Genomic DNA, 26,697 nt, shown 5'->3' with positions numbered 1-26,697 from the left:
CCATTGGCTAGCTCCATAAATGGAGGCTAGCCATTGGAACAGAGATCTGTCAGATCTGTCCGTCATGGCCGGACCAGATTTGTGGGCGTTCCCGCGATTTCTTCCCTCTCCGCCCCTCTGTGCGCGTCATCTCGGCGGTGGGCGGGTTGTTTTTTTTTTTTTTTTTTAGGTTTGTTTTGTTCATTCCAGGACGACCGCCGCCTGAAGAAGTCCAGGTGAGTGCCCGTTCCCGCCCCCCCTCCTGCTGACCGTGTGCCGTTCCCGCCCCCCTCCCGCTGTCCGTGCCTTTCCTGCCCCCCTGTGCACTTCACGGAAGAGTCTGACAGCGGGTCTCCTCGGCACAGCACGGCGCTCTCTTCTCCCACAAAATGGCCTTACTTGCATCGCATGCTTCACCAAGGATCCGCATTTCGGGGTTAATACTATACCTAGAGGGTTCTTATTGATTCGCTGCCTGACGATCCCACGCTGTTTACTAGTTGCCGCCGAGTTAAGCTCTGCTGACTGGATTGCTGCCGTGTTCCTGCCCCGTCAGAGAACATGAGCTGGCTTAGTAAGGCTGACCTGCATTATTCATGCTTGTGCCGTGCTCCCCTCGCTCAAATCTCGCTGAGGAGTTAAAGGGCTCGTTGGACACCCGTCCGAGTGGTTTTCCCACCCGCAGACTTCTTGCCAATGTTTACCATCCGCCCGCTATTTACCTGGGACATTCCTGAGTCGCGCGAGAGGACGGTTTGTGCACGGAGCTCCACGCTCTCTTGGAGGACGGGCACCGGTGTCACACACCTGGGGTGGCGCGCGGAGCTCTGCCGTGCAGGTGTGCGCTGCGGAGACCTGCCCAGCCTCCGTGAGATGTGCGCGAGGTTTGGGGCGCGCGGCGGTGAGAGCGATGGAGTCCCACTGCGCGTCCTTGAGTTCCAGAGTGCTCAGTGGCCTGTGGCCTTCGGGCCAAGAGGAGGACGTGTATGAAGTGGAGACTCTGGTGCCTCTGCCAGACCCCTATCCCTTCGCCTGGGAGTTGAACGATAAAAACGCAATCGTTGTGAACACGTCGATTGCGCACGTGAGCCACACGCAAAATGGACATTTACTGAAAGTTGTCTCGCAAATCTCCTTGCCTACCCCTCCTTACTCCGTAAGTACCAAAGGATTGCACTTTTTGAGAGCCTGTTAGGATCATTGAAGCAAAATTAAGGAGTGTCTTCATCATCAGCTTTTAAAATTAATTACTTGAGCTTTCTGTGGCTCATAAATGATATTGGTATGTAAAAAAATGAATATACTTTACTTGCTGCTGCTTTGGACACACAGCTCATAGTTTTAACCGGATATGAATACAGCATTTCCCGATGGTTCTGCGTGTTACTGTAGTCCCCAGTCAGGATTGATGCCTGCCCACATTCACTGTTTCCAGCTAGGAAATGATTTACCAGATGGCCCTCTCTGGCATGCGTTACAGATGTCGACATTGGGATTAGAAGTATGTAGTTGCTGCACAGAACTCGCAGTAGACATGTGTTACGTTCTTGTCATTTGTGACATCTGTTCAGCAGTCATTCTTTTGTGGTACTCCGAATTCAAAGTCTCAGCAACATTTTATGGCACCCGAGCGGTTAATGAGTTTACTCTTTCTCAGTGCTGTTCAACCAGGCCAAAGTCAAGTGTTAAGGCAATTGTGCAGATGTCATGTTTTAAAGTTTGATTGGAATTTTCTGCTAAGATACGTTTAGGCTGTTCGGAATTCGGTTTAAACCGACTCTAAACGACAGTACCCTACCGGATGAAAATCAGCTGACCTGGTTTAAACCGAGTGTCACTGATTTTCATCATTGTTGCAGGTTTTGGCCACTGGAGGGAGCCAACGCATAATAAACTGGCGCCTGGCGTGGAGGTGTCAGGCGAAAACACTGCTTCTGGGCCGGTCCACACATGGGGAGCCATGGTGTGAATGGCCCCAGGACAGAGCAACACCAGGCCCCCTCCCCTGTCTGGCTCACTTGGGGGGAGAGGAGGTGTTGTGCTCTGCTGTCTTACTGCAGCGGCCAGCCGCACCCGAGTATTTCACAGGTCTTTAAAAAGACCATTTACTTAACAGGGCTTTGATGTTGTTAACAAAGGAGTGGGCGAGAGGAGTGGGCACCTGGGAAAGAGGCGGCACACTTAAATTTCTTGCACCACTCCTGGGCTTGTCATATCTGGTCTCTCACTCGTCTCCTCTGGCTCAGCTATTTCCTCACCTGCAGCTTTATAACCTCTCTCTCCTGACGCGCATTCTCTCCCTCTCACGCTTTGCTATCCAGTCCCTCTTCCACTGACATGCACACCAGACACTATTACCTCTCTCCTTGTGTGTGCTCTGTTGGTGTTTCCTTATTTTCCTCTTTCGTTTCTGTTCCCCTGTTTTCTCCGCCTGTTCACTCTCTGTTTTTCTCCCTCCTTATATGCTCAGGGAGAGAGAGTTGCAGGGTCACCTTCTCTTCTGGTCTCGTAAATTGCAATAATAAAATAAAATTATGCACCTATGTTGTTTTTTGTTTTTTGCCGTTTTCCACGCATTGCAATTTCACGAAAATCGAAGAAACATTTGCAAGCCAAAAGAAATGCAAGCGCTTCCCCTTTAGCTCTGAGGCCTTGCATCAGTCATCGCCCTGCCTGCATTTCGCGGGTGAGGCAGCCTGTAATTGTGTCATTTGGCAGGTTTAACACTTCCTGGCAGGGGGCTATTAAGGCGAAGTATTTGCGCATAACTATCAGAGGCAGGAACAAAAGCGCGCCCATTTCGATGTGTGGCACTGCTATCCTACCCACCTTCACTCCCTTGCACGCACTCCCACCCCCTTAGGCTAAACTGCAGCAGTGTAGGGGGTCAAGCCAAGGAGAGCACCGAGGTGTCATTAAGCAGACCCAGAATATGTTTTTGTGATGGCAAATTTGTGTCCGACCTGAAGACTATTGTGATTCCGAAGGAAAATGCTTATTAAGAGTTGTGGCCGCTTTGAGGAGACTTGAGGCTGATGTCACGTCGAGGACTGCTTTGAATTTAACAAGCACCGAGCATCGTTGTTTGCTGGTAATTTATGTCACCTTTTCCCAGTCTGTGTAAGCTCTTTCTTTTATTGCGTGTCATTTCTGTTTTACTTCTTGAACATTTTCCACTCCAGCAACTACTGTTGAAGCTATCACATTGCTATAATATCTTTCTTGTCCATGGTTGCTGTGATTTTTCTGCCGCCCAATGATACATCAGAACATTTCTATTGCATTATTGACCTTTATCAAAGCAGCTCCCTACATAGAAAAAACTTTTTATTGTTGTGCCTTTTTTATTTGTTGCCACAGTGTAGCACATTTCAGCACATCATTGCCTTTTGGGGGGGTGGAGGGGTGGTGGCAGCGTTTACGTGTATTCATAGAACAATGCATTGTCAGAAAAGATGTGTGTTCAGTACGTGTTCCTTTTCCGTGGTTCAGTTCCAGAAGTACCTCTGGGCTCTGTGTCAGCTAGAATTGCACTTCTGTGAATATGCACTTACTCAAGGCTGCTTATCTTCCCTTTTGGCCCAAACCTCCAGGCATGGCCTTTTTCTTTGTCATTTTCTTGATAGGGAAAAGCCAAACAGTTGATTATCGTTAATCTCATTTCATAGTTTCAGCCAATCCCTAGATTGGCTGAAAGATATTCTCTGCTCCAATGTTGAGAATTCCGTTTTCATAGAGAGGAGCTTTGGATACTAGATTTCTGGAGTGCAATGGTCCGTCTGCCTCCAAAACAACTGCACAGCACAACCAGAGCAAAAAGAAGTTAATAACTGCAATATCTATAGGTTTCAGCAAAATTCCCAATTTCTGCAGCTAATGTGTTGGCAGTGAGAACATTTGACTATCTGTGATATGTATTTGTATGTATTTAATGCTTATTAAGCGCAACTGTCACCCAAAGGGTATCCTGGCGCTGAGACCGAATCCAACCATCGGGTGAGTGCCTTAGATTGCTCTTGGAAATAAGTGGGTCTTGAGATCCCTTTTGAAAGAGGACAGATCTTGTCTACTCCTCAATGTCAGAGGTAGGGTGTTCCATAGCGTGGCGGCCGCAAAGCTAAAAGCGCGGCCGCCCATCCTCACTCTGTTTATCCTGGGAATCCTCACCAGGAACGCCGAGGAGGATCTCAAAGGTCTGGCAGCTTGGTACCAAAAAAAGAGGTTTTGGAGTGGTATCGGTCCTAGTCCGTGCAGAGCCTTAAAGACGAGGCATAGAGCCTATAGTGATAGCGAGCCGGCAGTAGCGTACTAGAGCAGGGTCATGGCAGAAGCCTTGACCATACTTTGTGGTTTCCACATTTTGCTCTACACTGAAAATCCTGTGAGTCTGTGCAAAGCACTTAATCTCCCCATGCCTAACAAAATGATGAATATGCCCTCATGTAACGCAACTGGTGCTATGTAAAGCGCTCTGATAACCGATACCGGGTTCAAGTTCGCACTGTATAAAACTCTGGAAAAAAAGCACCGATCAACTTCCCTTCCTCCTTCCCGTCTTGGGACCGTGGGCAGAGGACTTAAAAATAAAAGAGGGTTTGCTTTATGATTGAACAGAAATGGTCACATTTGGAATCAAATGAACAGTGCTCCTGCAACTCTAAGTGTGAGTGTTTAAATGTAACTAACATTGTAAGGGATTGTAATTGTTACTGATAGGAATGCAAACTGCCACACAGGCAAGAAAGAAAGCTCAGTTAAACGCTCCCACGCGGGTTTCCGGAGTTAGCCTACAGGCCACAGCAGCAACCACCGCAAGGCAGATTCCACCCTTCATCCTTCTAAAGTCGACAAAACGAGCATTGTTGAGTTGGGCCGATGTGATTACATTGGCTACTTTCCGCTTTAAAAAAATGGCTAATTACACGAACAGGTACAAAAGGGGTGGTGATGGACGGAGCATCTGAACCAATCAAACACTCACACCCAGTAAAAAGATCTGGGTTTAATCCATCACCATTCTTTAGCCCACTCTGCCACCCCAGTTCAGACATGTGCAAATCAGTCTGACCCTGTGCCTCATAGGAACAGTCCAGCCCGACTGTCAAGCCATGCCTTCCCTGGACCGGAAACAAGCTTCCTAGGACCGGTTTCTGGCATTTCAGCCGTTAATTACACAAACAAGTACCACGTAGATTGCAATGTGTTGTTGTTTTTTTTAACATTCAAGTAGTTTTATTTGTGTACAATTATAAATTATTTTGTTTTTTTCTTTCTAAGATTCACAAACTAATGTGCTATTGATAGATTAGTGTTGGGAGCAAATGAGGTAGGCAGCGGGATTTTATACGTATGTTGTGTTACATCACATTTGACTTTGGCTCAAAAGTAACATCTCCATGTATAACACTCAGCGTATATCGGCAGCCAGAAAACGACTCGGCAAGCAACAGTTAACCCCTTAATTGCTGCCGTCGGCCAACGGTCGTCACGGCCACTACCTCCCCAGTGCTGCGCACGACCGTTGGACGTCCATTCAGCACTAGTTCCAATGGACAGCGCAGCACTGGGGAGGGATTTACAACGCTTTAAAGGGGTTAATGTTGTTGACCAGGGATATTGTGCTGCAAAACTAAATACTAATAAGGTCCCAAAGGCGAGACCTATTGTCATGGTGCACCTAACAGTACCTTATTGCATTTCAGTACTTGCTACACAATCCTGTTGGAGAGAGGTCAAAAAAGCAAAAGCTACTATCACTGTCGGACAAAAAAAATCAAGTGCAAAAAAAGCCCCAAATACTTTTTTTTTTGCTACAGGAAGTCTTTTTCTTAACCCCATTTTTTGACTTGCATATGCCTCTTCGGCCACACTGCAATTTCATTATAGCATTAAAAAAAATTCTCTACGTATATTTATTGACAAACTGAGTCACCAATTCAAGCTTACATTTAAAACAAGTATTTGCAATGGAATAGGTCTTGCATTAACGCAAGTTTGAGCTGTGGACATTGCAAATAACAATGCCTTTTATTTTTGTATTTGTATTTAAACATAAATAAAAGGCTTTGTCATTTACAATGCCAATAGCTTAAACTCGCATAAGTGCGAGACCTATTGCATTGCAAATGCTTGTTAAATCTGAGCTGCAGAATCAAAGTACAATGGAAAGTATTTCATGACTGTATTAACTTCTGAAATGTAGAGCATGATACCATTTCTGAAGAAAACGGAAAACGCAATAATAAAAGCGAAGCGTTCCACAAACACCGGTAAAACACTGTTTCAGTTGGGTTTTTTGGCGCGAAAATGAGTAACCACTGAAAAGCACTGTTTTTTTAAGGTATGAAAATCACTGGAAAACACTGAAAAAACACCACCAGAATTTACCAAAAATAGAAACTGAAAACAGGAAAGCCTAGATACGTTTTATGTAATTATGTACTCTGGAGTACGTTCGACATCCTGTTGCATGTGAACCAATGTTCCATTTCACTGTGAAATGCATAAGCCTCCATTCTAATTTTCATCCGTTTTTCTGACCTCTTTAAAAATAAAATGTAAATGTCGGAATTTGTAAAGCGCACAGCTACCTCCACCGGAGGTGTCCCGGTGCTGTCCGTATACCGCTTAGGAACCCTTCCTGGCTTTCCTGGGAAATGTCCACTCCTGGGCACCCCCCAGGTGCAGCCAGGCATCCCAGCGCTTTTGGGGCCGTTGTGGAGACTAAGCAAGCTATTGCCCAGAGTTGCAGCGTGGGACCCATGATCAGAACAGGCACTGAGGCGAGAATATCCAGTCAGGGGAATTAATGAGCTGGAGACCCGCCGAGGCGGGAATCGAACCCTGGTCCCTGGCCAGAGCTCTGCATCAAGGTCTGCCTGCTCTAACCATTGAGACACACATCTCCACTTAACTGCAATACTATGTTATTTAAACCCAGTCATTCAGACTTGGAAGTATGTGCTAAAAGAGGTGCAAATAGCGAACGTTCTCCAGTGTTTTCAGAAGTGTTACCGCAAGCCAGGTATTACCAGTGCAAACAGGTGTGCAAGGGGTTCGACATTTCTTTTTCACTGGGTACTAACAATGTGGCAACGTGTAATTATGTGACGCCTGATATGCTTTTAATATTATCGCAGTTGTAGGTCTCATTCCCTTAGTTTGTATTTTGTTTTGTCATAGCATTGCAGTTGATTTGTAATTTGGATGACACATTTTTGCATGTTTGGTTGTAAGTTCCTACCTTCTTGACATTCTTAGTTTGTGCTTTAATTTTCGATCATGGGACCTTCCTAAAATCGCATTTACTTTACGCTCACATGTTTTTATCCTGGTTTCTCCTATGCTAAAGTAGATGGCATCATGAGTGACTTTCCCTAGGCTGAACTCCACTTTGCGCGTTCTGGAACCTTTCTAGAAAGTTCCGCCGGAAGAGAGTTCCCTTCATCCCTTGTTCCATTCTTCCATTTTTCTTTTCTATCTTTCTTTCTTTTGTTACGTGCTTTTTCTTCCTTTGTTTCGCCCTTATCCAATTTTCCTCGCACACATGTTTAACTTGCTTTGCAAATGTTAGCATTTATCGGTCTCTAATCAGGTTTGTTTACTTTGCCACCCCACTTACCCCCACCCGGAAGCACTGCCATTGTTTCTTCTTTCTTGCTGTATTATTCATCAGCTCTTGTGTGGTGTGTGTGTGGGCCTCGTGTGTGTGTGGGGGGCTCTTGTGTGTGTGTGTGGGGCTCTTGTGTGTGTGTGTGTGTGTGCAAATGCAATACGTCTCGCATTTGCGACAGAGTAAGCTATTGGCATTGTAAATGACAATGCCATTTATTTATCTGTTTTCAAAACCAACACCTAAATAAAAAGTTTGTCATTTACAATGCCAATAGCTCTAACGTTTCCGAAGGCGAAACCGTTGCATTGTAAATGCTTGTTGTTGTTTTGGCATTCTGGTGAAGGGAAGCATTTGATATTCTTACCGGAAGTCGTTTCAAAGGTTGGTAGTTTACTAGTCAGGATTGGTTACTGGGCTTTTGTTGTAGTTGTCCACCCACTTTCTGTCCCCTTTTTAGTTACTAGATGCTGATTTTCGACTCTATGCACAAAACTCTATGCCAACCAGACCTCAGGGCCAGTACTCCTTTCCCAAAACAAAGTGTTGTCTAATAGTGCTACAGTTTTTTAAGGACTTTAGTACTCCTGTAAGTCCTTAGTATATGGTACCTCAGAGTGCTAAAGAGGGTCCCAAAGGCTGCAGCATATTTTATGCCACCCTAAGGGACCAAAGTCTCTGCATCTATTATATGCAAGTCACCCCTAAAATAGGCCTTTTAGCCCTAAGGCTGGGTGCATTAAATGTTTATGTGAGCACTTTCCTGCATGAGCAGATATGTCCATGTGATTTTCAGTTCTATTACTGGACATTGCAAGTGAGCAGGGAAGCCATCTTAAGGTGTGAACTGTGCACTGGTCTAAACGAGTTCCCCAGCTACATAATGGCTTAACTGAAACATATAGTGTTTAAAACATCTCCTATTAATAAATCCAAACTGGTTCCAGGGACTGATTCATTTAAACATGCACCCAGAGGGTACCATTGATGTACCCCCTGAAAACTACCAGTCCTCTAGTGTGTTGGCTGACTGGTCTAATCCAGCCTTCCACCACAGACAAGTTTCTGCCCCCTCAGGAACAATGCCTGCTCTGGAGGGAGGTGTTTTACACCACCTCCAGGAAGTCTGGGAAGTTGGCATTCCAAGGTAGGGAGCTTCAAAGAGCCCCCTCCTCCTTTGGTATGCAAATCGGGATGCCTTCAGAGGTCTGGATGCTAACCCCCTCTTGACCAGGGCCCAATTGGCGCCAGGACAGGTGGGAAAGTTACTAGTCTGTGGAGGAACAGTCGGAAAAACGCACTCTTAACCATTGGAGTTCCGACTAAGCAAGCGCAACCACGCTTGCCTTAACCACGCATATGCGGGGTTAAGGCAGCGCGCGGTCTAGCAGCTGCAGGGACGGAAGAACGTAAAGAAGAAAGCAGGAAGACACCATGGTGAGGTGAGTGGGGCTGGGGTGGTTGAGGTAGGTTTCGGGGCACCTGAAGGGTTGTAGTAGTTTAAGGGATGGCTCTGGGGGAGGGTTGGGTAGTGTAAGTAAAGGGGCAGGGTTTTAGGCTAGTGGGAGGGGAAGGGGTAGTCAGGGAAGTTTTTAGGGCAGGGGTGTCGGCATAGGTTTCAGGGCAGTGGAAGTGGTCCGGGTAGTTAATGGGACAGCGCAGGGTTTGGGGGAGTCTGGTAGTGTAAGTAAAGGGGCAGGGTTTTAGGCATTAGGGGAGGGGAATGGGTAGAGTCTGCACGGAGGGTCGAGATAGTGTTAGTAAAGGGGGAGGCTTTTAGAAACAGCACAGGGCTGGGGGGCAGCCGAGGGTTGGTGGGGGTAGGAGCTGTGGCAACTTTAGCCACACATACCCCTTTACCGTTCATGCCTATACCACGAAATTGCGTAGTAAAGGCATGCGTGATAAAGGAATGTGTGATTAAAACACATTCATGGTTTGCGCTGCTTGGTAGAGGCGCACGTGGTTTAACCAGGCGTGCTTCTATCATAAAACCAGACTGAGAGGCTTGTCCACCCTCAGGTGGGCTTCTTGATGTGGATATGAAAGTTAAGTCTGCCATCTTGATGGCAGAATTAGGAACTCTGGGACACGGTTATGCCCACTTCCCACAGGAAGTGGTCTTATAGGGGACGTTGTGAGCCTAGGGGTAAGCAGCCCAGTGACTACTTCCCTACACTCCCCTAACATCCCTGAATCTCGTATTTAGTGGACCCCCTGGCACCAGGAAACAGATTCCTGCCAACCTAAGTAGAAGGACACCGAAGAGCTGTGAGAAGCAAGGACTGTTGTAGGAAAATACCAATTTTTTACATGGTCACCTCCACTGATATTGCCTAATAATTGAAGTGATTTTGACTGGAAGTGCACTGGGTCCCTACTAACCAGGCCCCCAATGCCAGATCGCTTTCCAAAAACTGTAGAATTGTTTCTCCCAATTGGCAATACCTTTAGCACTCTCTGTAAGTCCCTAGTAAATGGAACCCCTGGTACCCAGAACCTAAGATACTAAAGAGGGTCCCCAAGAGTTGCAGCACGAATCGTGCCGCCCTAAGGGACCCCTCACCAAACACATGACAGGCTATTTCAAGGGGTGTGTTTTTGTGCAGAAAAAAAGTGAAGACATGACACACATTTCATGTCCCCTAACACATGTAATATTTGTAAGTCACCCCTGACAGCCCTAAAACAGGGTGCCTGATGGTACATGTGAGGGCTGGATTACGGAAATGTCCTCTGCACAGGAACAGCGGCCAAGCTCCTGAGAGGGCTGCAACGCATCCAGAACGCCTCTGCACGTCTGATCCTCGACATCCCTCGCCGCAGCCACATCACACCCCACCTAAGAGACCTGCACTGGCTCCCCGTCAACAAGAGGATAACCTTCAAGCTCCTCATCCACGCACACAAAGCTCTCCATAATACCGGGCCAGCATATCTCAACAGATGACTCGGCTTCTACACCCCCACCCGCCAGCTCCGCTCCGCCGGCCTCGCCCTCGTCACTATCCCCCGCATCCGAAGAACGACCACCGGCGGCAGATCTTTTTCCCACCTCGCCACCAGGACCTGGAACACCCTCACCACCAACCTACGGCAGACCCAAGACCTACTAGCCTTCAGAAGACTCCTCAAGACCTAGCTCTTAAATCAGCAGCAGCACCACACAGGGTGGGGAGTTGAGGAGGGGGGGGATGTTTGATATTGTTAGGAGCTCAGTAGGCCGGGTACAGGAGAATCGGGTGGTAAGAAACACAGCCCCGAGTACTGCCTGAGAAACAGGTCTATGTGAGCCTTAGTGCATCTTTCAGCGACTAATGCTCTCCTGTCTAATGCCGCTCGACCTCCGGGGTGTGAGCTGAATGGCCGTGTAAGACTTATTTTCTAGGAGCCTGTAATACGCGACTGCAGGATGCTGACCTGATTGGCGAATTGATTGTACACATATTGATGCTGCAATAAAAATATATTTTAAAAAAAAATGAAGTAGCAGAGCTGCTTCCATGCATCTGGCAGGCACTCCAAAGAACTGTGAGGAATCCAGACCGCCTCAAACACGACACCTATGCCCACTACCCTGAGTTGAAGTGGGACAACGGTGCCAGCATGCTCCCCCGACCCTCCAGAGGCGAAGCCCACCTTGGGTTTTGCCACATTGGACTCACTGGCGCTGCCTGCAGGCTCTTTGTGCAGGGCCCCTCTTTCGCAAGTGTCTGTAGTGACCTAAATCCGACTCCTTAGAACACCTCTGGACTCTACCACCCTGGCCTGGAGGAGATCATCTTGAACCTGAGCCCCCTTGTTGGTTTTGTGATTCCTTTGGGGTTTGCCTGGACTCTTTACACAGTGTACCTCTGTTTGGTCCTCTATATAAAGAGCCAGTTTCCTACAGTAAGAAAGGGAGCTGAGGCAAGCACCAGCTGTTCTTGGCATTTCCAACTCTAGGGGAGCATGTGACTTCACAATATTAAGTGTGTTTACAGTTCAAGTATGGGTTTGTGTGAATTGTGCAGGGCCAGAGAAAGTCCATGAAAACCAGCTGTCGTATATTCAATGTAATTTTGGATTGCATCTCTCTGTTGCAAGAGTTGTATTTACTTTGTGTTATCAGAGCAGTATTTTAGTAAAATATCAGAAAATATCATACTAGGCCACTCTGGTAACAGAACGACAAGGAGGCTATCAAGCATATGATAATGGCTTTAACGTGTGAGGACACCTTGCTCTAATTACTCAATGTAACTATTTTCCTTAATCTTCTTATGGTTTTGTGACAGGTCAGACAACTAGAATCAAGCGTGATCTCTCTCAAGCATCACAATCACCAGAGCCAGTCAAGTATGGTTAAAGCTTTGGAGCAGGAAAAGATAAGCCTAAAGAGAGAGTGTGAACAACTACAAAAGGAATTCTCGTCTGCGAATCGAAAGGTGTGTTCTGATGGGTTTTGTTAGTTTGTGAACATTGGCGACTTATATTGTGACTGTTCTGTTAGTGTAAGAAGTTGTTTCATCAAACTGGTCTAGGCGTTCCATAGCTGTATGCCAAAATATCCCTTCACGCCATTTAACTCTGGTCCTTTAAACCATGTCCGTGTTTCAGAATATCGAATCTTAGTGTTCCTGAGATGTATTTGATCTTTTATTCAAGATTATGCTATGTTGTAATTTTGCACCATTTCTTCCCGTTATGTTGTTTCTGAGTATTATGACTTATACATAATGTGTATATAACTTAATTGGGAATCTTTGAAACTTTTGTTTCTAACCAGCTAACTTGTGAGTGTGGATCGAACAATTTCTTGCAGCTTATCCCACTGCTATAATCTCTCTAAATTAATCCACCTATTAATGTTCTTGTTGGGATATGCATAAGGCTCTTGCTAGGATGTAATTCTAAACCATTGCTTATAAAATGGGTCAGCCCCTGTTTCCATGATTGCTAAATGCACTACACAAAATGTTAAACTGCATACCTCATCTGATAGGTAATCAGTGCAGTTGCCTTAAACTAGGTGTACAGTGATCTCTGGGCTTCAAAGTAATTCTAGTGGTGCCAATGTGCAATGCAACTAAAACGAGTGTTAAAAGTAATCTACTTTTCCTAATGTTTGGGCGGATTATGGCTTTCTGTGTTTTTGCTTGCAAAGAAGTCCACAAGTCGTGGTGGGTAAGAAACAGGATTTTATTATGGAGCTGCTTAAGAATCGACTGGCAGAGAAGTATGCTTGCAACAACCCCCGCTCCCTGTTTGAATACTAACATTCCACTATGCTCTCACTTAATGAAGAGCATTCTACATTCAATCGCAGAACAAGAACCCAACATTGCTCAGATCCTAGCTCCCGCCCCCATCCATCCCTACCCATTCAATACTTTCAGTTTACAGGAAATTAATGCATTTGTTTGCACTTGGCAGCGCTTCTTGGAAGGATTTTAACAACTGTAGATAGGAGTGTATAATGTCACCAGAAACATGAAATTAACATCTCGGTTCTTGCTTCGAAATGTAAGCTACATTTCCCCCTCACTAAAATCAGATATCCTCACGAAGAGGTTCAATTAGTTATGTAGGGCAGCCTCAAATCCTAATTCATTCCCATTCACCAGAGTGGAAGGTTGTGGAATGAACAAGGCTTTGTTCTCCCTCCTGCCTTTCAGTGGTCTTCCTATGGAGGCATGGCACCCGACTGACAGAGCCTATTACTGGATGCACCCCTTTCCAGCAGTGGCATCAAGCAGGGGATATACAACAAGCCTAACAAACAAATCTGTTGCTTCTTAGGCTTTCAGACTGTAGGCAGTCAACTTGCTCACACTTTGTGCAGCTCCTATGGTGCGGGGCATTTTCAAATCCACACTTATTTACTTTGCTGATGCTAGTTAAATGCAACTATCCACCCTTCTAAAATGAAACTGTTGCCCATGGCAGGAAGTTACAAGAAGCTTTACATTTGATGCCTTCTCAAAAATAGTGCCTGGTACAGTACACATTGCTTTATGCATAGTGTACTGATCCTGTTCTATACAATTCAATGCTTACCAAGATATGAAATACAATTTATTTTTTCTAAGTTGTCCCATGATAGTTGTTCCAGGAATACCTATGGTCTAACTTCAAGGTATTCAGTTGAATTGCGCGATGATTAGTGTTATGTTGATATATAATCATAGAAACATTAGTCAAGACTGAACACTCCACTCCTTGGTAAAAATGATGTTGCTCTCCATATATGCTATACACATACAAGGTGCAAACTGTACAGTGGAAAAGTGTAGACAGAGCAGTGCTTGTGTAAGTGAATATTTACAAGAGTAATACAAAATGCACTGTACATATCCCTGATTATCAACAGTTTAGAAACAGTTCTTATTGGAGAAATATAGTAATTCATATGTTTCTTCCATGTGATTCCGTAACCAGGGAACTGTGTGTCGACATTTTGACCCACTCTCAATTGTAGAGTCTCATCAGGACCAATGTTGTTTGTCTAAAGTGCCTGGAATCAAGGAGAGAGGAAGTCTAAGTTTTCAGCCGACTCGCAACAGCCTTGTTTGAGACACCATTCATATGCAGATGATTTATCTAGGGCATCAGTAACTTTCAGTACTAACAGTCTCAAACCACCTACATAGGAACACAAAGCTCTGAAAAATTACACTAGAGAGAGCTACTATAAATGGTGCAGCCAACGTTCACACCATCTACCAGTGTTTTACCTCCATGGAGTGATGAGGAGCACTCGGGAAAGCCAAAAGCTGTAGTGCATCCAGAGCGCCTTCCATCTACTGATTGTGTAACGCTGCCGAAAATGTGCCAAGTCTGTATTATTTGTAGTACTCCCTGGACAATATAGTGGGGCAGTGATGTTCTCTCCATATGGGTATCCTACTATCCCCACTTTATAGGAAACAGGCTGAATAGCTACAAATGTAAGCGCACACATCTATCATGCTGGGTGTCTTGAGAAAAATAAACCGCAAAGTGTTATTATTGTGAAGACCACAGTGATAATTTCTTGATAGTCCCTTTTCATTGTTATAAATATGTATACTAGTCAATCTAGAGATAAAATGAATGATCACATACACCGTGAGGCCATGCAACAAGTTGGCAAAGGTTTGGAACATGCTGCCACAATCACTAGTGTAGATCTGGATTGTGTACGATCATGATAGTACTGATTCAGAAGTACATTTTACTACAAAATTGCGTTCAAGTGGTTGCCATCTTTTGCAACGCATAAGCATTTCTTTCTTTTGATATTGTCTAGTTATCAAGGAATACCAACAAGGGATGGTGAATTGCAAACTTACCAGTTAAACCAGGAACTGTGTTGCTCTACACCACTAGGTCTGCAGCCACATTAAGCAATGAAACCAAAATTGGTGATTTTCCCACCTAAATATCGCCGGTGTCCTAATCAACTAGCCCAATAACTCATCAACGCCATATTTGATGTAAATTGTGGGAGAAACCGTTTTCACATTACAAAATCCTAAACTAATGACATTGTTAAAGGTTTATTTAAAGAGTTCTGGACCATTCCACCAGGAGAACTTATTTACACAGCATTACATAATGTAGACATCTCCATGGAAGAACATTGAGGCATTTGTTTCTTCTTGCTATCCTAAAGCAGTTTGCTATAGAAGTCCAAGAGCTCAACGGTTAGAATTAAGTGGAACGTAGTTTCAAGCTACCAAGCGTCATATGTTGGTCAATTTACTTGCCACTTTGTGACCGTAAAGACGTTCTCAATTTTTTTTCACTACCATGCTCCTTTTTTATCATCCAGTCCTTGTAGGAGGCACAGGACTTAATTGCAATACTGCCTTCATTCTCCTCCCTCCATTCTCACTCCGATTCCAGATTTCTAAATTAATGATCTTCGAAACCTGAAGTCACTGTCTACCTTAACGCCTCAAAATATTTCATCCTTTTCTTTATTAGTTGGTGACAAATAACTAGCATTGAATTGATCCTAAAGTTGTACTTGTTCTCTGCACTTCTCCAGGTAACATCTAGTCTAATGCTTAGCTTACAAACCACACTCTGTACTTCTTGACCACTTGGCTCAGTTCTCTTTTTTACTAACCCTCAAATTTAATCTTTCTTCATCCACATTGAAGAGACACGGTTTTTAATTTGTCTGTGCTATGCTTTACCCCAAGCTTTTGTGCACTCTTCAAAACAAAATCTCCACAAAGCCTTTTAAGTTACTTAATATGACTTCCAGATCTCATTTTGTTATCGAGTAATATACGTTCGAGGCATATGGGCTGCAGATGGTACATTTATGAATAGATCGCCATCTGGTGTTGGGCTCGGATGATTGCACTTGTTTTTCTCTTGGAGAAGTCTTTTGTAGTCACGAGGCTGGTGACTCCTCCCTTGGGTGATAGTGCGCATGGGCATCGGCTCCATCCTTAGATTGTTTTTTTCCGCCATCGGGTGCGGATGAGGATCGAAGCGCTCCGGATCGACTTCAAGAAAGAAGTTATATTTCGGCGCGTATTCCACTTCCAATTCGACGATATTGTTGATCGAGCGCGACTTCATTCACATCTCGATGCGCTTCGAAGTCAACTAGAAAAAATTCCAACTCTACGTCGACGAGACCGGAAGGCCTATCTCGGCGTAGTCCAGCCCGGAGTGCATGGAAAGGACTCCATTCAAAAAATGTCCAACGTGTGGTGCTAAATTCCCACACACGGACCTACACGAGGTGTGCAACCTCTCTTGATCACCTGACGACGAATTCAGGGACTGTGAAGCCTGTGCGGCTTTCTCCTCCAAGTCGACGATTAGAAACCGTCGAGCCCGAAGACACGAGATGTCGAGGATGGAGTCAGATGCAATCCCAGAACTGTTCGAGGTCCAACACCCTGAGGAGGAAGAAGAGAGAAGACGGGTCGGGGTCGGAAGCGGACGAGTCTGAAGTCGACGTTCATCAAACCGTGAGTGACGACGTCCCCTTACCGAAAAACCAACCCGATTGGTGTCGACCCCGCCTTCGAGCCCGATCAGACAACCGAAAAAAGTTTCAGACGCCCCGCCTTCCGGCTCGGCACCGAAACCGAAACATTCGGCCTCCCTCCATATCGGATCCGAAAAACGGTCGTCACCGACACCGACACCGAAGCTCCATACCAAGGAGAGCTTGCAGGCGAAACATTCTATGTCGAAACCGAAACATGCTTCGACATCAAAGACTCCCTCGACATCGAAAAAATCGGACTCGAGCAAACTCTCGGTGCCGAAAACACATCACACCGAGACGCAAAAGCACCTTTCGGACCCAAAAACTTCGGTACCGACACAGGAGCAACAAACAGATCCAAGACAAAAGACTTTGTTTATCGATCCACAGACTGGCAAGGTGGTGACAAAACTACCTAAAAAGAGGAAGACTCAGCCGTTGGAGGACAAGGTCCCTCCTCCTAAAAATAGAACAATGGGGACAAATACAACTCCTCCCCTTTCTCCACAGCCTATGGACACACCCTCTTCTCCTCTTCCTCATACTCTGCCAGCTATTCCTCCACCTTCTACACCACTCCCATCTACACCTCAAACAGATGTAGAAAGTGACACAGGGGATGGGGACCTTCCTAGGGATGATAACAATACTATCCCAGAAGACACAGACCCATGGGAGGATTATGACGCAGTGTCAGATACTGATAGTGACCCTGACCTGTATCCCTCAAAACCTTCTCCTCCTGATGATAATTCGGGATTTGCACAACTAATTAATAGGGCAGCAAAATACCACAAGGTAGATTTACATGCGGAACCTCAGATAGAAGATTTCCTTTTAGAAACACTACCTGCTGCACAGAAATCTTCGGGGACCCTACCTATGCTTAAGGGTCTCCTCACTCACACATCAGATATATTCAAAGATCCTGTGAGAGCTAGGGTGTTAAACCCAAGAATTGACAAAAAATACAAGGCAGCCCCAAAAGATGCAGTATTTATTAAGGGGCAAATACCTCTGGACTCGTTAGTAGTATCTAACGCTCGTAAGAGAGCAAACTCACTAACAGCACGAGAAGCTCCTACTCCTGACAAAGAGTCAAAGTTAATAGATGCCTCTGGCAAAAGAGTAGCATCCCAAGCGGCAAACAGCTGGCGCATAGCAAATACTCAAGCGCTACTTGCACGTTATGATAGAGCCCATTATGATGAGTTCGAAAAACTCATTACACATCTCCCTAAGGAAGACCAAAAGAGGGCAGATCAGCTGATACAAGAAGGGAAGATAATAACTAACACTTCCCATTAAGTGCGCCTTAGACGCAGCAGACACTGCAGCAAGATCCATAAACACCAGTATCATGTTAAGAAGACATGCATGGTTAAGGGTATCAGGGTTCAAACAGGAGGTACAAACTGCTTTATTGAACCAGCCCTTTGATGGGAAAACACTCTTCGGCTCAGGTACAGGTGAGGCGTTAGAGAAAATGGACTCAGAAACGGCTAAGTCAATAGGAGCATTGCAACAGCCAGCTCAGAGGGGTTCCTTTCGTAGGTCCACCTATAGAGGCGGATCAAAGAATACAGGCACAAGCCAGCAATCAACCTCTTTTACCCCAACATCACCCAGAGGGAATTCTAGAGGCAGTTACAGAGGTAATAACAACAAAGGTAGGGGTCCCGGAAACAACAACAACCGCAACTCTCCTACCCCAAAACAGTGACTTCATACAGCTCCCCCCAGACCATTTAACACCGGTCGGGGGACGCCTATCACAGTTCCTACCTGTCTGGGAAAACATCACATCAGACAGGTGGGTGAGACAAATTATCCAACATGGTTATTGCCTAGAACTCACGGCTACCCCCAAACATCCATCCCAAACAGCGTCCAATGAGTCAAGATTATCTAACATTATTAAAACAGGAATTACTATCACTACTACAAAAGCATGCCATAGAGAAGGTTCCACAATATCAACAAGGAACAGGAGTATACTATCTATACTTCCTAATTCCCAAAAAAGATGGATCTCCAAGGCCAATATTAGACCTCAGACCTCTCAATGCATACATAAATTCGGAACATTTCCACATGGTCACGCTCCAACAGGTACTTCCTTTACTGAAGAAAGGGGACTTTCTTTCTACACTGGATCTAAAAGACGCCTACTTCCATATCCCAATTCACAAAGCCCACAGAAAATACCTCAGGTTTTTGGTAGAAGGACAACATTATCAGTTCAAAGTCCTTCCGTTTGGAGTCACAACAGCACCAAGGGTGTTCACAAAATGCCTAGCAGTGGTTGCAGCACACCTAAGGAGACAGCAAATACATGTTTTCCCTTACTTGGACGACTGGCTAATAAAGGCCACGTCACGACAGGAATGTCTTCAAAACACACAAAAGACAATTCAACTGCTGCACCATCTAGGGTTTACGGTGAACTACACAAAATCCCACCTGCAACCAAACAAGGTTCAACAATACCTAGGGGCTACTATAAATACAGAAAAAGCCAAAGTATACCCCAATCCAGTCAGGATTCAAACAATGCTCACATTGATTCAAAGATTTCAAACGCAAAACTCATTAACAGCTCGAGTGTTCATGCAGTTATTAGGGATGATGTCCTCGTGCATACTGCTGATCCCATATGCCAGACTACAAATGCGCCCGCTGCAAGAATGTCTAGCAACACAGTGGAATCAGGCTCGGGGTCAGATTACAGATCTGGTGTTTGTAGACGACCGCACACACCGCTCTCTGAAGTGGTGGTATACAACAAACATTGCCAAAGGGTGGTCGTTCCTGGAACCAATTCCACAAGTGGTGCTAACGGCGGATGCATCGCTCACCGGATGGGGAGCTCATATGGACAAATACACAGTACAAGGGAGATGGAGTGTACAGCAATAACAACTACACATAAACCATCTAGAACTACTAGCAGTGTTCCTAGCATTAAAAGCTTTTCAAATGCATATTCTCAACAAAGCAGTCCTGATCAGAACAGACCACATGACAGCAATGTATTATATTCAAAAACAGGGGGGGACACACTCTCTCCAACTATCCAGACTATCGCAGGAAATTTGGAGATGGGCCATTCCTCAAAACATTTATCTGTTAGCCGAACACCTACCTGGAGTTCAGAATCAGATAGCAGACATCTTAAGCAGAGAGTCAGAACAAATACACGAATGGGAACTACATGACCAAATACTGCAGCCATTCTTCCAAAGATGGGGACAACCGGAGATAGATCTCTTTGCCACTCATCAGAACGCAAAATGCCAAAGCTTCGCATCCAGGTACCCACACCACCTGTCGCAGGGCAACGCATTATGGATAAATTGATCCAACAAATTTGCATACGCTTTTCCCCCTCTCCCACTAATAGTGGTTCGAAAACTGCAACAGCATTCAATGACCATGATACTAGTGGCACCCACGTGGGCACGGCAGCCGTGGTTCACCACGCTCCTACAACTCTCACAGGCGCCACACCAAAAATTAAGAATCTCACCCATGCACCTTACTCAGAACCATGGAGAAATAATGCACCCAGATCCCAAACAACTGAACCTAGCGAACTGGCTCCTGAGATCTTACAATTTGGATACTTAAATTTACCTCCAAACTGTATGGAAATTATCAAGCAAGCAAGACGTCCCACCACCAGAGCCTGCTATGCAGCAAAGTGCAAAAGGTTTGCTGTATATTGTAACAGTAACAACATCAACCCTCTGGACGCATCTACACAAAATATAATTTGCTACCTACTACACTTACAGCAATGTAACCTTGCTTACACCTCAATTAGAGTACATCTTGCAGCTATAGCAGCATACCTGCAAAACATGCAACACCTATACCTGTTTAGGGTGCCCGCAATTAAGGCTTTCATGGAAGGACTCAAAAGAGTTATCCCACCAAGACTACCACCTTCTCCAGTCTGGAACCTCAACATAGTACTCACCAGACTAATGGGGCCACCTTTTGAACCTATGCATAGGTGTGAAATACAATTTCTTACATGGAAGGTGGCCTTCCTTATAGCCATTACCTCCCTCAGGAGAGTTAGTGAGTTACAGGCATTAACAATACAAGAACCATTTCTACAGTTACACCAGAATAAAGTGGTTCTTAGAACAAACCCAAAGTTCTTGCCTAAAGTAATTTCAGCATTCCACATCAATCAACCAGTGGAACTACTAGTCTTTTTTCCAAAACCACAGACGGTAGCAGAGAGGGCCCTACATACACTAGATGTCAAAAGGGCAATATTATACTACATAGAAAGAACTCAAACTTTCAAAAAAACGAAACAACTATTTGTAGCGTTTTCCCCAACACATAAAGGCAACCCTATCTCTAAAGCAGGCATTGCCCGATGGATCGTAAAATGTATACAAATATGTTACATAAAAGCAAAGAGAACATTAACTGTTCCCCCTAGAGCTCATTCTACACGCAAACTAGGGGCATCTATGGCATTCTTAGGGAACATTCCCCTAGATGACATACGCAAAGCAGCAACTTGGTCTACACCGCATACCTTCACAAAACACTATTGTGTTGACGTACAAGCAACACAACAAGCAAGGGTGGGCCAGGCTGTACTAAAAGCTTTATTTCAAACTGTTGCAACAGACACCGGTGACCACCGCTAGGGAGTTAACTGCTGTGTAATCTATTCATAAATGTACCATCTGCTGCCCATATGCCTCGAACGGAATATGCTACTTACCAGTATGCATCTGTTCTTGGCATAGAGGGCTGCAGAGTGGTACATGCCCTCCCTACCTCCCCGGAAACCTGTGTCTGTTCCAACATTATCTCATTTAGATACACTTACATGGGCATCTCTTTCTGTATTCTATCATACTACTCCATCTAACCCTACTATGGCAAAACAATCTAAGGATGGAGCCGATGCCCATCCGCACTATCACCCCAGGGAGGAGTCACCAGCCTCGTGACTACAAAAGACTTCTCCTAGAGAAAAACAAGTGCAATCATCCGAGCCCAACACCAGATGGCGATCTATTCATAAATGTACCACTCTGCAGCCCTCTATGCCAAGAACAGATGCATACTGGTAAGTAGCATATTCCTTTCCTATAATTACAACATAAGTGTCCTTTAAAATGGCCTGTGCATTCATACCCAGATTATTTGCGATGTGACTTATTGTTCTTTTTAGCCAGATAGTTCTTTATTAGATATGCAAGTATGTAGAATAATATCTGCAGTAATGAATTTTGATTAATTGTTTTTTCTTTCACAGATTAGCCGGATAAATTCCCTTGAACGAGAATTGGAAACTGTTAAAATGGAAAATGAAGGCTTTAGGAAAAAACAAATTAAACTTGATGATCAACTAATGGAGGTATGTTTCCAATGTTGATGCTGATTGTAAATCACATTCAACAGTTATAATACTAAAGTTATAATTATTAAAAACATTAATTGTATGTAGTCTTCTCAGTTACACTCTATATGTTACTGTGCTACACCTTTTGATGCTGGTAGTGAAGGCTGCTCTGTATACTGGATTTAGTTACGCAAAGGTACTGCCAGTCCAAGTACAGATGGTTTTCGTTTTGCCTTACTTCAGCAGTCCTCTCTCTACAGTTGGAGGATATACTAAGCCTTTGTGCCACAACATCGGCCACATCTGTTATCCTGGTTATCCATAGCCAATGACTGAGTGTCTAGTTTCCAACATGAAGATGCCCAGTCAAGCCAGGTTATAATTCCATGGAATAAAACATTGGTCTAGAAGCCTAGCTCCTTTTGATGTGCGCTTTAAAGCATTGTTCATAAGTGTTTCATCCTTATTGAATTACGTATGCCACAGCAAGTATCAGTTTAGCATTTTGGACCATTGTTCCTATGAATAAACTATAACCATCTAAGTGGTAGCGTGCTCTTCAGCCATGCAACAGAAAGAGCATATTGTTTCCTTCTCTTGTAAAGACTGATAGCTTTGTCACTGTAAACACGTGCCAATACTAAAATGTCTTGGCACTTGGTGGGATTCTGATTTTGCTACGACGTCCGACACTTGGATGATGTTTGGATGTCTTGTTCTCTACCTATGATGTGATCACTAAAGTAAGATTGGAAGTTGATTCTCTTTGAAATGTACAAACGCTAGACACAAGCCTGTTACTCACCAGGTTGCAAGAAGGAAGAACCTTAGAAAACACCACTCCATGCACCGCCTGTAACAGGTCTCTTATCAGAAACACATTGTCACTCGAGGATCATTTTGACTAGGACAACATCTGCATGACTAGGCTAATGTGAGGGGTGCTCTTGATGCCTTACACGCAGAAAGTACTGCCCCGTGCTGCTGTGTAGACTGAGACTTCTTTCATCTGCTCTTTCTTGGAAGTATCTTTGGTAATGTTTGGTGCTACCACTCACAGGACATCAAGCAGATGAAAAAGAAAACATTATGTTGTGGATGTACGACTCACCCTGGCTCCGGCTTGTCACTTGTTGGTGGTACAAGGCAAATGCACATGCAAGTCTCCTCAAGTGTTGTTTTACAGCATGAATCTTTTTAATCGGATGCCCTGAGAGAATTCAATGCTATACGAGAAGCAACGGGGTTCTACCAGATGGTATTTTTAGCACAAGTATATGACCATGTCCTCAGACTGCATTACTTTTATTAACTGTTGACGTTTAAGTTTTATGCGTAGAAATGTCCAGACAGTTACACAATGTTATAAAGCTGCTACGGTTAGAAATGCCAGACCTTGAGCAGGGAAAGACATGACTGTTTATCCTTTTGGGTGATCTCCTTAAGAACATAGTCAGTGAAGCGGTTTTGACAATGATTCAAAAAGTTTATTTCTAAACCAGCGTTAGAAAACATCAAATACTTACATAAATGTCTGGATGCAATGTCTTGCATCTCTAATGTCTCACTTTAAATATGCACCTTAAGAAACTCTATATACTTAAACAGTTGAAGGCTTGAAGAACCTTTGTAAACTCGGTTGCAAAATTAAGAAAATGTGAAAGTTTTGAGAGAAATTGAAGAACAAAATTGTAATAATCTTTGAAAAAGGAGTACCTTGTCTAGCAGCAATGACACACCTTGATCAGCTTGGTAACACGGATTCTGTCTGTGTATGACACCCGCTATACCTTGCCTTACCCGACAGACAATACTCTGATTAGATGGCGTAACACTTGATATTACCCTTAGTGTTTGGAGGGAATGTTGGTAACAGAATTGGGCCAGCTGTGGGAAATGCGTTACAAGGCTAATCGGTTTGTTAAATCTATTTTTAGAAAGTTAAGTTGGCTATGGGAATATGTTCAGGGATATTTGTATGCTCCAAGTGAGCTGCTCAGTCTGAAATAGTTATCTGCGTACACTTATTATTTTGTGATTCCAGCCAATGCCTAATTTCCCGTAGAAGGTGTTATTCTGCAAAACTCCTCTGACTGGATCCAAGGTGCTAAGACATTATTAGTGATGACTTGCTTCCCTGATTTGCACACTCTTCAACTCACTAAGCAAGATTTGTGTGGGAATGCACTTGGACTGGGTACTTTTAGAAGGAGAGGAAGAAATTAATAGACTCTTGGTTCCAGCAAGAAATATTGACTGGCAAATGCAATTTAGCATTTCCTTATTAACACAATGCCGCACCCCAAACTAGTTGCAGAATGGAAAGAGGCACAGGGCCAGTTACAAGTCATGTCAAAACTACATCCATGTACTGAGAACTGACCACATAAGTTTTTAAAATATAAAATGTTGATGGCTTAGTTTATTGTCCTGCATGTGTTCCTTCTTCACAGTTCAAAATTCTGTCCGTGATTGGTTAGCTAGTTCTCCTATAGCACTAAACTTGTTGTTGTTCTGTTCTTTGACAAAATGTAGTTCTTTCCTCCCTTTTAACACTCTGATCTTCTAATCTTCTCCTTCTGTTTCCACCTGTCCTGTGTTTAGCACTCAAAGCCTGGAACTAGCAGGGAAGGGTGCAGTTCCCTGTCTGAGATAGTTGGTGAAGGTAGAGCAATGCTTTTTCATGTTCTGCCATGGCATGATGGCAAATCTTTGTTTATGCATTGTCATTTATTTTTAGAACACTCAAGTGGGTGTCAGTTCAAGCATCCGTATTTAGCATGGATGTCTACATGGTTCATTTCAATATATTTTTCTGGTATTATTTTCAGGAAGGCACTATTTTTGCCTCATTCATTAAACAACTGATTCAATATCTTTAATTGCGGTGTGTGTGGGTGTGTGCCCAACATGAGATTGAAGCTAGTCTGTCAGTATGATTGTGCAAATGTGTATTGACCCAAACATCAAATTGTTTCTTGCCTGCATGTGAACTGATTTCATCTTCAGCCCCATCATGAGCCATTGTGGTTGATCTACATGCATGTAATTGATGTGACGCTTTTTAATACAGTTTGTCGTGCAGTGATTGTGAACCTTTGTTGGAGTGGTGGGGGTTTACAGTAAAACTATAAAGTAAGCCCAAAACACCCACTGCCGAGCTGGATGACAACAAAGGTTGGTGTTAGAGATTTTATTTACGGTTGTAGAATAGTAGTAGGAACAATTTCAAGAGACATTTCAGAACCTAATGGTGCATCATCAAATGCAAATTCATTCACTGCAGGCTTTGCAACTGTCAATGCTAAGCACAGGATACACAACGAATAGACGTGTGCATTGTTGATAATGCGAACACATATTTGCATGCACCACTCCAATGGCAACTTGTACACCATGTGTAGCTAGGTAATCTGTTGCTGTTTTTCTGTCCTCTAACATCTTTCTGCCCTATCTCTGAGCCTACTTTATACCCTGTGCTAATGTCTTAGTGAGGTTACGCTCTATAAGAAAGCACAAAGAAGAAAATAAATAGAACACACCAGTTTTGTTCTCCGTTTACACAAACAAATTGTATCATCAGAGTTTAAACTCTCAATTCTGTGTCTTTTTCCTTCCATCTACGTGGGCGGTAATTAAATGTATGCAATATTTGTGATGAGAGAGACTTTTGAGTATTTTCAGGGGCCACTACAGTTTTTGGGAAACTGGTATATGGGAGAAATGAATCGTAATTGAAAAGTATGTTTTTTCTTATAGTACGTACTCTTGTTGTCATCTAAGTGATACTTTCATGAGAAAATGAGAAGCCTTAGCAGATTATTATGGGCATTTCTGTTGGATGTTAAAGCTAGAGAAATAGAGGCAAGCCAAAGCAGGGTCTTCTGCTTATAATGTCAGTACCAGAAAATGTTGGGGTATTGGTGTCCCACTCCAGAAACTGTGAAGCTTTTGTCTGGTCTTAATCAAGGATGGATGAGAGGCAGTTGAAACCATTAGCATGTATTTCTATGACTTAGATTTCTGTTTTCAAGGTCAGCACCGAATCTCTGTATTTTGTACATCGCAACAAATGTCACCAATATTCTGCTGGCACAGGGTTGTCTTGAATATTCGCATCACTCAAGCCTTGGAGATTAAGGCGTTTTCATCAGACCACCAAGATGTCAGAAACCGTAGACACCATGGGTTTCACAGATTGTAAAAAGATGCAACATCACCTGCAGCATAAGTCACCAAATTCTGCCATTTACTCTCAAATGGAGCACTAGTGTGTGTGGTTTTGCACACCAACTTGAGTAAATGCCCTCAAATTGAGGTTAGGGGGTGGAACTCTTTGAGATTAGATATTTCCCTCCTATTTAGAAAGGACAGGATGTTAAAAATGCCTGGTAAAGATAAATGATTGATTATCTTCTGATAGACCCAAATGCAGAGGATCCTCAGCATTATAAGTACTGGAGGAAGGGCAGGAGAGGCCAGTGATGGTATTCGATTGTGACTATTGACCACAAGCAGTGGTTACATTTCATAAGGTATTTACGGGATTAGGTAACTCATAAAATGAAAATGACGCATACAGGTTTTGATAGTAGGGCTTGTGAAGGGGGCATTGACACACTGTGCATTTCATACAACACCGGCCAACCCCAAGTTATACTTACTTGGAGAGTGTATGGATCAGTTTCTTAATAAAGCAGCATCAAGACAACTGGGCCATTACCCTGCATGTCCAGATGTGGGCCA

The 26,697-nt window shown here is 44.1% G+C and overlaps 1 protein-coding gene across 7 annotated transcripts in view; it reads left to right on the top strand.

Annotated features, from left to right (window-relative positions):
- Positions 1–26,697, top strand: part of NIN (ninein) — a 298,787-nt gene that overhangs the window by 230,319 nt on the left and 41,771 nt on the right. For all 7 annotated transcript variants that reach the window (XM_078659731.1, XM_078659730.1, XM_078659727.1 and 4 more), the window contains 2 exons: positions 11,869–12,018; positions 21,865–21,966. In XM_078659731.1, coding sequence (XP_078515857.1) covers positions 11,869–12,018; positions 21,865–21,966 — 252 coding nt within the window. The remainder of the gene's footprint in view (positions 1–11,868; positions 12,019–21,864; positions 21,967–26,697) is intronic.

Source organism: Lissotriton helveticus, chromosome 9, assembly GCF_964261635.1.
Source record: "Lissotriton helveticus chromosome 9, aLisHel1.1, whole genome shotgun sequence".
Lineage (NCBI taxonomy): Eukaryota > Metazoa > Chordata > Amphibia > Caudata > Salamandridae > Lissotriton > Lissotriton helveticus.
This window is presented reverse-complemented; position numbering and strand designations above follow the sequence as displayed.